The sequence below is a fragment of the Pleurodeles waltl genome, chromosome 7, assembly GCF_031143425.1.
Source record: "Pleurodeles waltl isolate 20211129_DDA chromosome 7, aPleWal1.hap1.20221129, whole genome shotgun sequence".
Classification (NCBI taxonomy): Eukaryota; Metazoa; Chordata; class Amphibia; order Caudata; family Salamandridae; genus Pleurodeles; species Pleurodeles waltl.
In genome coordinates, this window is record NC_090446.1 from 1,217,364,555 (window position 1) to 1,217,378,051 (window position 13,497).

The 13,497-nt window shown below is 44.1% G+C and overlaps 1 protein-coding gene across 1 annotated transcript in view; it reads left to right on the plus strand.

Annotated features, from left to right (window-relative positions):
- The first annotated feature begins 5,919 nt into the window (after positions 1-5,919).
- Positions 5,920-13,497, plus strand: part of RAB40B (RAB40B, member RAS oncogene family) — a 289,872-nt gene continuing 282,294 nt past the window's right edge. Inside the window, exons 1-2 of the mRNA XM_069200358.1 lie at positions 5,920-5,994; positions 6,900-7,600. Coding sequence (XP_069056459.1) covers positions 7,348-7,600 — 253 coding nt within the window. The 5' untranslated portion in view covers positions 5,920-5,994; positions 6,900-7,347. The remainder of the gene's footprint in view (positions 5,995-6,899; positions 7,601-13,497) is intronic.

Consider the following 13,497-nt stretch of genomic DNA (forward strand, 5'->3'; position numbering starts at 1 on the left):
GAACTGGAGAATTACAGTCTTAAAATTAAGGTTAAGGCAAATGCTAAACCTGTTGTAAAAAAACTTCGGAATGTGCCTATAAGTGTCAGAGAAGAATTAAAACACATTTTGATGGAGATGATGGTGGACAATGTTATAGAAGAAATCGAATCTTCGGAGTGGGTATCTCCAATTGTGTTAGCTCTTAAGCCCGACAAATCTTTGAGGTTATGTGTGGATTTGAGGGCGGTGAATGCGAACATTATTGTTAATTGTCATCCTCTACTAAAGATTAACAAGGTAATCAACCTGCTGGATGGGTGAACATTTTCACCACTTTAGACTTAAGATCCGCATATCATCAAATAGAGTTGACAGAGGACTCAAGGCATCTTACCGCTTTTATCACTCCACAGGGTTTGTTCCAGTTCAAGAGGATGCCTTTTGGCTTAGCCTCTGCGCATCAGTTTTTCAATGAGCAATGTTTCACCTATTCAAGAACATGGATGGATATGTAAAATGCTTTCAATATGACATTTTAATCTTTTCTAGAGATGAAAAAGAGCACAGGGAACATGTTGTAAATGTCTGCAATGTTTTGAGGGAGAATGGTTTGACTCTAAAGGAGAAAAAGTGTAAATTTTTTGCCGAATCTGTGGAATATTTGGGTCATACCATATCTGGTGAGGGGGTAATTCCATAAAAGTCGTTGGTAGATGCAATTGAAAATGCTCCTGCTCCAGATAATCGGGAGAAACTACTATCATTTACAGGACTATGTGAGTACTATAGTAAGTTCATTGAGAACTTTGCTACAAAAATGGAGCCATTGAGGGAGCTCACAAAGAAAGGAGTTCAGTACAAGTGGTCGGAATGACAGAGTGAAGCTTTTGAGAGAATTAAAAAAGAGATTGTAGGGGCCCCTACTCTAAGACCCTTCAGTGTGGGGGCACAGTGTATAGTGACAGTGGATGCGAGCATGTATGGTATTGGAAGTGTGGTATCTCAGAGATGTGGTAAGGACAGATGGAATGTCTTGTTTGCCTCACGCACACTCAATGACACGGAGAGAAAGTACGCTGTGATAGAGAAGGAGTTGTTGGCATGCACATGGGCTGTTGAACATTTTAGGGACTATGGGCCTGATTACAACTTTGGAGGAGGTGTTAATCTGTCCCAAATGTGACGGATATACCACCAGCCGTATTACGAGTTCCATAGGATATAATGGACTCGTAATACGGCTGGTGGTATACCCGTCACATTTGGGACAGATTAACACCTTCCTCCAAAGTTGTAATCAGGCCCTATATTTGGGGTGCGAATTTCATCCTTCAAACTGATCAGAAACTTTTTGTGGGAATCCTTTCTCCTGGCGGTGGCTGGAATGCCACGGCTCGCATTGCCAGACTTGTGCCAAGGTTGCAAGAATATTGTTTCAAGGTTGAATATGTGCTGGGGAGGAGTAATGCGGTGGCGGACTGTCTGTCGAGACTTCCACAGAATGAGATAAAGGAAGACAAGGCATTTGGTGAGATGTTGGAGAGTGAGGTAGTTTCCACAGTGTCAGAATACATGACTGCAGAGTTCGGGGGAATAAAAGAAGAATAGTGGATGGATTGTGAGAAAAATGATTGTGTTTTACAAGTGGTAAAAAGGTATGTGAGAGATGCCTGTCAGAGGTAGGGTTTCAGCGGAGGTAGAACCTTTTAGTAAGATTAGAGATGAACTGGAGGTGGAAAATGAGATGTTGTTCAAAAAAGGGAAGTGCATTCCTCCTAGAGGTTTGATGGAGACTATTCTGAGAATAGCCCACGAGGGGCATCCGGGTATGTCATCTATGAAACATCTGGTACGCATGTGTTTCTGGTGGCCAGGATTGGATAAAATGGTAGATAGAATGGTCAGGGAGTGTGATGTTTGTGTGAATGCAGAAAAAATGTTAAGGACTGTGCCTGCGCCTCTTGTACCTGTTTCCTGGCCGGACTCCCCTTGGCAGAAATTGGGATTTGATATTACTGGCCCTTTCCATTCTCTTCCAGGAGATGCACGGTATGCTTTAGTACTGATTGATTATTTTTCCAAGTGGCCAGAAGTAAAAATGGCTCCCTGCGTATCAACGGGGGTAATCATAGAGTATTTCAAGGAAATTTTTGCTTGAGAGGATTATCCAGAAGTTTTAATTTCAGATAATGGGGTCCAATTGATGGCTAATGAAACACAGAGTTTTTTTAAGTATAGCAACATTAAACATGTTACAACTCCGCTGTATGAACCACAAAGGAAACGGCAGGTGGAAAGATTTAATCGGGTTCTTAAAGATAACATTGTTTGGGCATGTGGTTTTGGAGGATTGTGGAAGGAAAAGTTGAGAGAAAGATTATGGCATTATCGTATTACACCACAGTCCACGACGGGTGTAAGTCCTTTCAGGTTGTTGAAGGGAAGACATCCTGTGTCGAAATTATGTCCATGGTGGTTCAAGAGGAAGCAATGCAAAGAATCTGAAAATATGTCTCTGGATGATGTCAGGGAAAGGGTCAGGTGCAAGCAGACAAAAATAAAGGAAATTCATGACAGAAAATGGAATGTGAAAGGACCTGATTTTGCAGTTGGATACTGGGTCAAGATACTTAAGCCTGGGATTGTAAGAAAGTCTGAAAGTAAATTTGGATGGGCTCTTAAGGTGGTCAAGGTGTTGAGGAACAGTGTGGTTACGCAGGATGGCAAAGTGTGGAATGTGAGAAGAGTGGCAAAGTGCTATGGTAACTAACCCTGGTGATTCTGTTGATGGAGAATATGTTGATCACCTGTTGGAGGGTTGGAATGGTTTTGGTGTGGGAAATGCACGTTCTGCGGAGTGTGGAGGTAGCGAAGTGGTTTATGCACAGTCAGTTCCTGCGGAAGCCTCTGAGGAGGTACGGTTGGCAGGGAATCAAAGGAATGGTGCTGACAATGTCATAAACAGGGATTCTGTTGCGTCAAGTCTGAAACTCAATGCGAGGAACCGTTGTCTACCTTTCAAGCTCAGAGATTTTGTTTAATTGAAAATTCAAATTAATGTGGTATGTAATATTGTTTTGTATCTGTTTATTTCATGTCTTTTTGTTTTGTTGTCATTGCATTCGTTTTTTTTTTGTGCAATGGTATCTTATATATTTCTTTTAAATTGTATTTCTGTCTATTTTGATTGTTCTATTTTAGGAAGGGAAATGTGTTATATCTTAGTTGTATAATGGTAGCTATGTTAGTAGTTAGTAGAATGTTAGAATGGAACAGGGGAGCCGCAGAATGTGGGGAGATTCGAGTGTTGGGCATTCAGACATTGGGGACCGAAGGAAGTGGAACACAAATGTGCCTGTCTTGAATAAATCTACTTTTACTTCACCACTGCCGAGTTTGACATCTAGGAAAGTCTGGTGAAAAATCATAAGACAAGGAAATGCGGTGTTCCACTAATTTTATTTCATTTGCCACCAGGTCCACTGCTCTCACTAAAACATTATCAGTGGTGGAACTGGGGCGAGTTTGATGAGAGTGTGTAACTATGGCCACACGTTCCTTTCTTTTCCCAATGACTATAGATTAAAATATACCAATTTGAGATAATAAAAACTAATTTAAACTTCACAGAAATAAAACAAACAAAATCCAAGACCAGGCCAAGCTATCTTGGCCTGGTCTTCACCAGGGCGCAGCCCGGGTGCGTCTCGCTCACGTCCCATGCTGCAGGAAAATGCTGATGCATAAGTAGCACGTTGGGGCCCGCCCACTGCCAGGAAACTGACTGACTGGGGACAAAGTCCCACCCCAGTCTGAGTTTCACAAAAGTCCCCAAACAGCAGGTCCCTCCCTCCTACTGTCAGAACAATTGTTTTAACTGTCCCGCGCTGCAGGAAACTGCTGGTGCTTTAGTAGCGAATTGGAGGCTCCACCTACTGCCAGGAAACTGACTGACTGGGGAATGAAGTCTCTCCCCAGTCTGAGTGTCACAAAAGTCCACAAATAGCAGGGCACTCCTTCTCACTGTCAGAGAGCTTGTTTTAAATGTCCCATGCTGCGGAAAGCTGCTGGTGCTTTAGTAGGGTGTTACAGGCCCCACCCACTGCCAGGAAACTGACTGAGTTAGGGATTAAGTCCCACGCCAGTCTGAGTCTCACAAAAGTCCATAAGCAGCAGGGCGCTCCCTCCCACTGTCAGAGTGCTTATTTTAAATGGCCGGCGCTGCGGGAAGCTGCTGGCGCTTCAGTACCATGTTGGAGGCCCCACCCACTGCCAGGAAACTGACTGACTGGGGGACTGGCAATAATGCATCAAAAAATGCAAATGCAAGAGAATCAATATAAGTCCAACTACCAAAGCAAGCAAATAGCCAAAACCTTAGTAGAATTCAACAAGAGGACTAACATATAATCTGCTCAGTTCCAAGTAAAGAAAAATATACGTATAAATAATTAGACTAAATTAGAGTCCGCTTATTAGAAAATAGCAATAAATCTAAGTATAACTCAGCAGCCGGAATGGCATGGAGAATGCACAGTTTATAAGGCAAGAAAAGTCTAAGGGGGTTATTACAACTTTGGAGGAGGTGTTAATCCGTCCCAAGTGTGACGGATATACCACCAGCCGTATTACGAGTTCCATAGGATATAATGGACTTGTGATACGGCTGGTGGTATATCCGTCACTTTACCGTCACTTTTGGGACGGTTTAACACTTCCTCCAAAGTTGTAATAACCCCCCTAGTATAGCTAGAGTGACATGGAGTCTGCCTTCGTGGAAATAAGTAAAACGTCTGGCATATCTCCCAAAAAAGTGTACATTTTATAGTTTTCAGGCAGTGAAAACCACACACTGGACATGTTGAGATCTAAAATAATGGGGCTATACTATTAAAGTTACGTATACATAAACTAATAGAGTTTCAAGAAATTATGATACATCAAATAAGAACCAGTTACAACACTTTCTTTCGACCATAATTGTAAGGTGTACAAAAGAAAGGAAATAACATTTAATTTGTACAACAAAAAACAACAGTTCAATTTACAAGTGACACTTCGAGCAGACTCAGGTAAAGAAAATTAAATTTGTTGCAGATACAGAAAGATTCTCCACATAGCTTCCTTCTTGAGGAACACACATTGATACATTTAAGTTCAACAAGTAAAATGCACAGAGAAATGAATTCTATTTCACTTACTTTCGAAAATAGAACGAAACAGAAGAAAAAAATTCACACCGGAAACCCCTTCATATAATTTAAAAGTACAATTATTTTTGAGTGGCTGTAAAATAAATGACAATGCAGCTGACTAAGCCTAGTCATGTCAACTGCCTGATTACGGTAACAATTTTTTTTTAGATCATTCATCGTTTTCTTTTCATTAAAAAAGTTTCCACATTCCTAAAATGTAAAGGAGCTTTAGGGGGGAAATAAAGAAACCTCGTGGATGGTACAGCTGAACCGAGGGTCATGAACTTCCGTCTACTTACATATAATACACTGACCCACGAATCAAGTTTACAATACAGGAAATCTTTAACTTCAAAATCTAAGCGTACATGCGAGAGTGCGAGAGGTCGAGACTATATGCTTAACTTCAGTTGAAAGCCGCGATTTTCGCACCACGAAAAATTATAGTGCCTCAGGAACAAACGCGAGGGGCTTCGCGATGGATCAGGGAGCAGAGACGTAGGAACAGCTCAGCAAGGCACAGCCCTACAGCGCACGCTCAGCTGGGGGCGGTGCGCGTGCTGCTGGAGGGTCGCACGCTCGTTTGTAAACAATCCCGACCACGCCCTCATATTCTCCGAGCACTCACAATTCCCTCCAGCTCTCCGAAAGCGGGCGGGGCCGGGAAATGATGGATGATCCAGATCACCAATGGCGTATGTGGATTTTCCTTAGCAACTGGGCAGACAGCCAATCAGCTGATCCGGGGGCGTGACTGTAGCTGTCAGCTGCGTGGGAGCCGCGGGCAGCGGGCACCGTGTATTTGCTGCGTGTGGAGGTGAGTTGGACGGGGCAGGGGTGTCCTCCGGGATAGGCGGGCAGCTGTTACCTCTGGGGGAGAGTTTGGGACACAGTGCGGGGTCCGCGTCGCTGTTTAAAGCCTACAGACCCCGGGGGCTCAGAGGCAGGAGCTTCGCTTTCCCAAGCGGAAGACGATCCAACCAGAGTGGAGGGAGCGGGCGACTCCCGCTGATCGTGTGCAGGAAGAGACCTCTACTCTTGTCCAGGGAATCTTCCCCGATCTAGGAGCTCAGTTCCCGCCAGCGTCGCCCCTATGAAGGGGTGCACATAGAGGGCTTGCGACAAGCTGGAGCTGTATCTAAACGCACACCGCTCGCATGTGTCACCCTTCAAGGGCTTCACACCGGGCACCTGCGTTTGTGGGCAACTCGCATAGGGGGTCGAGCTGTTCCTGTGGCAGACCCACTCCCGCCGTCCGCACCCCATCGGGTGACTCCACCTCAGATATGGCCTGTTCCCGCGGATGACTCACTTTCCAGTGTGCCCTTCTCCACCTAGCTACCGTTTCCCTCGGGTTTACAGGCTGTAGGGCAACACTTGCGGGGTGGCTTAATTCTTTCGAACGACCTACCCCAGTGTGTGACCTACTTGCTTGAGTACCCACGCGTGTGACACACTACTCCTGTGGGGGGTGGGAAAGAAAGGTACTCACTCCCACGGCAACCCATTGCCACAACAGTAGTAGGCGGTACTCATACAGTGCATCGAGGAGTCACCCGTGCCATCCTTATGACCACTCGTGCATTACACAGTTAGACCTATCTAGAGCTGCAAACCCGATTTTGGCCCAAATCAACCTAACGCATAGGATCGACTGAAAATATGGCCTTTCCTGTTATTTTCATGCGCTGTCTATAATATATCCTTCACTTTTTTTTTTAGGAGTCCGTCAAACTGGATCCGGAATTTTGAATTTCATGATAGCAGTCTGCGCGGCACGTGGCGCTACACAGAACACCAGTAGATTTCCTTGGGTTTTGTTGTTTGCTGTCCTGAAAGCTTAAAGGTAAAACTGGTGGGCATCGGTGGTAACGGTGTTGTACGTGATCTACAAACCACTGACAACAATACGTGACCTCGGTGGTTTTTCGCTTCCAATTTTTGTGCATGAAGAGAACATCTGAAGTTGGCGGCGCTGTGATTGTCTCTGAAAACACATACCTCGTGGTAGGAGAGAGGATTTTGTTTTGGTTTAAAAACTCGCGGTTTGTATCATTTGAAAACATCCTGATGTTCATCTAAGCGAGTATTTGGGAAAACACTAGCTGTTTTCTTACACACAATATTACTTTCAAAGCCTGATCGGATCTCATATTAAACATGCCCATGCATGTTCACACACCCCCTGGAATCAGGATGGCTGTGGCCATTACGTCACCTTCCACAGTGGGCTGAAAGAAACGGGCTATTAGCATTTTTCATTACTTTTTCTTTGGAGAGGATGACACACCGAGGAAGCCCAGTGAAACCTTACGATTTCTTGCTCAAGTTTCTGCTGGTCGGAGACAGTGATGTGGGCAAAGGGGAGATTTTGGCCAGCCTGCAAGATGGAGCCACGGAGTCACCCTATGGCTACAACATGGGTGAGTACTGTCGGATGTATATACAAATACACTGTTCTATCTTATTAGGCATGCTTCTTGCATCATTTCAGAATGTTTTCTTTTACACTAAATCACGAGTACCCGTTACATGCATTCGGCATGCCTACCTTTTCCTTACTAATTAAAGCTGGGGTTAGCCTTCCTTCTATGTTCTCCAATTTTTTTTTTTTTACAAATAGGAGTGACGATTTGCTTAAGATAAGACACTTTTGGTTATTTGGCGAACAGTGCATAGTTTGTAAAAGGATAAGTGTCGATGCCCAAAGTTTTGTTTAGAGGGCTGCAGCCGTTCCGATTGTACGTCATTATGCCCAATGCCAAGTTTGCATAGTTTTGTTTCCACCTCATGTCTCTTCAATCTACCTCCAGCCAATCCCTGCCCCTTGCACCTTCTTTGCATCCCAGACTTAACCATTTGTCATGCCTTTTATTTCTTTCTCTTCCTTCTTCTTCCCTTCTGCATTTTTTTTTGTCTCTTTGACTGGGTCAACATCTGATGAGGAAAAATTAGTGCCAGTGGGCTCCGCCTGCGACCACCAGTTCAAATTAGGCACAGTTGGAGAAGCAGGGGTGAGAGGGAGCGTTCTAAATGTTCTCGGTGCATTAAACGGGCATACTTGTGTTCAGTACTCCTTCTGTATTATTGAATGCATGGAGAAAATGCCCTTCGCATATTCACAGTGGAGCATTCCTTATTTTTGCGTGAGGCATATTTCTACGGAACTGTGCTTGTGCAATCCCCATTCTTTCCTTTTAACATAGACTCACTTAAAAAGCATAGTTACTTCCACAGAACCACATAACTGCCATCTGAACCTTCACTTTGAAAAATAAGTCTTCTTTCTTCACAACTTTAGACATTTGTCACGATTTTTCTTTCTTTTACCAATCAATTCCTCAGTCTAGGACTCTTCCCAGAGACCATAAAGCAAGACAGAACACATCCTACCCCAACTGGAAAGCAAACCACGGATCTTAAAGACCGTATCAACTTGTGACTTATCACCCTTAATAGAAAAAATTGCTACAAAAGGAGTCTGGGCCCATATACAGGAGCGGGTCACCAACGAGCTCCTCTAAGACAACCCATGCAGGTTCAAATCGGACTTAAACACAGCAATAGCTGCTCCTCATGTATTTGATATGCCTTTCTCACCAGTGCCAGAAACAACATCTACCTCCGGATCCTCCTCTATCACTATGCTAGGATGGCTAAACTTCCTCTTTTTTCTGGTTTGTCCCGCATTTGTGTGGCCTGTCCCGTGGCTGATACTCGGCTGATGCAGATCCCAAATGTGCTTTTTGCTGCCTTCAAGATGTTGGGCTGGAATGTCCTTTGCTTCCTTAGTTTGTACACGTGTGTTCCCCTGCCTTGAGTGCCTGACTGCATGTATCTGGTGTCTTGACGTTTTATTTTTAGCCCTGTTGTAACATTAGTTTAAGGCAGACATTTCCATCGAGTAGCCTGCGGGTTACCAGTAGCTCTCCAGCTACCTATGAGCAGCTTTCCTATGTGTAGCCCCAGCCGTCTAAATTAAAAGCGTTTGCTTGACTGAATATATTTATAACAAAATGCAAAAGTGTGTATTCAAGACAAAAATGTATTCCCAGAGCTCATGACAAGATGTTTGGAGAAATATCTTAAAGTGAATATATGAGAGATAAGTCATGTGGTGGTGAAGAAACATACTACTAATATAATTTACTCGGTGCTGCTAGCATTGCAGCCATGACTGCTATTTATTACCCAGGTGGAGGCATTCCAAAGTGACAAAGCGTATTTTACATAACTGCTTGCAACCCTGCCTGGGTCATAGAGGTGATCATTGTTGGTAATCTTACTTACCATGGCCACTAATAGTAATCTTGTCTAATGTGGTCTTTATTACAACACTAATAACACTAGTGTTTCGGGATAATTTTCATTGAACATAAGTGGCTCTTGTTACTGAAAATGTTGGAGACCCCTGGTTTAAGGCCTGTTCCTCACTGTGACTATGAGAGATCCCGGAGTTGTCTTCTGATCTAGAAGGATACGCTAGCTGTGCCTTCATTAGGTCTCTCCTGTGACAGCTCATGCTTTGCATGTGCTCTTGCTCACAAGAGATATTGTATACAACAAGGGTCTTGCAGCTGCCTAGTGCTCAGCATTCACTGGCTTCATTGACACTCCTATTTGTTGCCTTTTAATTGGCCGGCACATGCTTGCTTCACTTCCCCTTCGTTCAGCTGGAGCATAGACTAAGTACTGATTGGTTCAGCTTTATTGCTGTCCTTCCGCAGATCGTGCTGTGATTAAGGTTCTACTTTTATTTTTTCTTCTTCCCTGTCGTCCTTGTTGAACCTTCCATTTGTAGCTGTCTTTTACTATGGCACAGGCACTTCAAAGAAGCGATTTTCGTCTTTGAAATGGATGTTTATTGTGACATCATATGTTATCTGCTTTTATTGTGAGAAGAGATGTGACCTGGTTCCAAATGTATTTCGACTAAAGATGGACGCAGTTGCTTTCTGTATGTGATAGAATTTTTTGCCAAATGCCATCTTTTTTTCTTTTTCACACTTGAGGAGATTAACTGATGTGTCCAAAGTCACTGGTGTTGCGCTGAGACCTAACAAGTACTGGCAAAGCTAATAGGTCTTGCCTTAGAGACGATTGGCTCTGCCATTGCCTTTTGTTCATGTTGTACAACATGGGCGTTGCTTACTTTGGCAATGATTTGTAGACATGTTGTATAGCAACGTGGCCGCTGTGCAGCATGCTAAAAATAATAATAAAACAGACTAAGAGGCATCCAGCGCTAAACCACTTTAAAACAATACATAAGACATGTACACTTCATAGTGCTTTTTAAAATGAGTTTTAGCTACACTGCAAAGCATCTGCACTGCCGTACAGAATAGCTACAAAACAGAGCCAAAGACAATAGCTGTCAATAGGTGAGACCTAATGGCTTTGCCAATGCTTGTTTTTAAAGTGGATTAGTGTCCCTGTGGTGGGCTTAGCACTTAGTGCATTGGAGGCAGCATATTGTGTGTAAAGAGTCAATAATATAACCAGACCTTTTTATCTGGGTTACACTGTTTGAGGCCTACTGGCCTACCCTTGTGAAGTGCCACTTCCGTGCACTTAATCAGACCTAGTACTGACATCCACAGAGCATGCCAACCATGTTTATGTGTATATTCACTGTAGCACATGCATGGTATGAGGCAGCCAAAGTAATCAAGAACCGTGGGATCCATTTGGTTACCCCTAGCACAAGACTGAGGAGAAGGACTTTGCCCCGAGACAGTGGAAGTGTTTCGCATACATTATTGCACTTAGCAGAAAACCTAGACATTAAAGTGAGAGGAGGGGAGATAGGCATCATCAGATATTTTCGGAGGCATCTTGGTTAACAAAGAGTAGCTGATAAGTCTCCCTGACCACTGCCATATAGTGGATGGAAGGGGTGGGGGTGGGTCTGCAGACTCTGTCGGGAAAGTCTCAAGGTGAGGCCTGCCCTTCTGTGTTTTCATGATTTCTCCTTAACTGAGGCACATGCATCTCACACCTCTTTGTGCCTCTGTTGTGTGTGCACCAGGATGGAGATAGCGTCAGTACTACCTGTTTTGCAGAAACCTCACTCTACATAAAGGCTGTGTCTGGAGAACAGTCTGAGAAGGGCACTTGAATGAAGGACCATCCAAACTTGTTCTGCAGTTTGAGACAGTGGAACCTCATTTCCTGTCTGGAACTGGTATATAAACGTGGGGCAAAAACTACTCTACTTTGTTCATGTTCCAAATTCTCTGTGACAAAAGGAAGGGAGTGCTCCACAGAGTACTCTGAGGACTGCTGTGTCACCAGTGCTGGTGCCTTCCTGATAGCCAGGAAACACCGAGGTCTGGATTTCCTGCTTGAGAAGTTGTGTGCCTTTCTTGAAGTGTCTAGAAGCCTGTCAGGCTGCTGAGCGAGGGAAGTAGACACCTTGCCCTGTAGTAGGAGACAGTCTGGGAGAAGAGTGAGGATCAGCGGTCCCTGGAGACCGTGGGACTCCCAGCAGGAAGCTGACTGCCTGATAGGTATCCGGGAGGACCCTTTCGCCTGTGCTACCCCTACCCCAGATTCTTTTACTGAAGTACTGTGGTTGCTAAAGGCCCAGCCAGTGCTGGTACTACTGAGTGCAGTGGCCCAGCAGGGCTGCAGCTACTGATTGCAAACTGCCCAGTGGTAACAACAACTGCAGAAATTTGAAAGGCCCAGTCAATGCTTACTCTGCATACCAGGTAGCCTGGATGTGGCATGCATCTCCCAAATTGACACGGACCCTCCCCCCTTTAGACTGCAGCTACCTATAGTTTGGTCTGGACCACACTGCTGCTGCACTGCATGTTGCCAAGCTTTGAGCTGTGCCTGTTGTGGCTGGGACCACTGCAATCGAGGCAGCCATGGCCTCTATAGACCTTGCAAGACCATGGCACAGCAACCATGAGACAACAGCGCTGATAACTGTGACTCTCCCCTGCCATGCAACCAAAGGCCTGCTGGTTCTTCACAGCTGCTCCAGAACGCAGGGGAACCTATCAGAGAGCCAGTCATTCACTGTGAGAAATTGTGAGACTCTTCTGCCTGTGGAGGGATAAGAATACTTAATACAGCACACCTTATGAACTGTGGGTTGTAGAGACAGTACCTAAGCTAAATTCATGCTGCCAGTGTTTGCTCTGACATATAGTGTAGAGCTCTGGGAGTGGACAGTGAAGTAGTTGGGATGGTGTAGCGTCTAGATACATACATAATCACATACATGGCCACAGCAGTATGTAGTATTATGTACAACTGTTGGCTTAAAATATTTTTTTATATAAAGGAGCACTGGGCTGCACATTCGCATATTCGGTTAGTTGGCTCATTGTTGAGCTCTGAGCTCGAGCACCTGTATATTACCTACCTGAGAAGCCGGTGAAGGCTTGCCTACACTACTCTGAGAGTCAAGTGTGGAAAGGTCTGTACTTCGCCCAGTTTGCAAAAAAATAAATAGTAGGAGGAGCCTTTGTACATTCATGGCAGACAACTTAAACCGCCTCAGTGGAGGCCCAATATTCATTGTTTACCCCCGCAGTCCCCTGAACAGGGCCTGAAATAGGACAAGAAAATCACTTATGGATTATTCCAGCTGTCTCACGTGACACCTTGAGCAGCTACCTTGAGCAGCCTGTCATCACTATTTCTAACATCTATGAGCTGTGAAAGATGCTGTGGTTTTATTTACCAGTAGAGGTGATAATAGGGAATGTGGATAAGTGCAGTTAAACAAACATGAATGTGTGAATGACAAATATGCTTCAGACCTATACTGGGTCTTCCTTTACATCTGTTTCAGAGTGCACATTGCAGTATCAGGGAATGGAGGGACAGGGATAGTATGACTTACACAGGATCAACTAGTTTTATAAAGTTTGAGGTCTGAGAACGTAAAGGAGTACTGATTGTTCCAAGGACTATATTTTACAATCATATTGCATTTTGATTAATGGACAGTGATTAATGTACCTGCTGAAAAGAAATAGAGATATGTCTAGTTGCATTTTTGACTCACAATAAAGTAGCACCTATAGTTAATGTTACAGCTGCAAAGTGGGTATACTATGCAGATCACAAAGTTATATTTTATGTAGATACCTCCGTGAATTACAGCTTTTGTCACGGATATCCTTTTGTTACTTGTTGTTCATAAGTTACAATCCTAACCTAGAACAGTGAACTATAAACTGGCATTGAAGAGCTGCCTGCGAACTGCAGGACATAGATTAGAACCTACCATATCAATGACATGTGACTCCTACACCTTGGTAACGTTTCCTGTTCGCTCATTTATTCACATTTGATT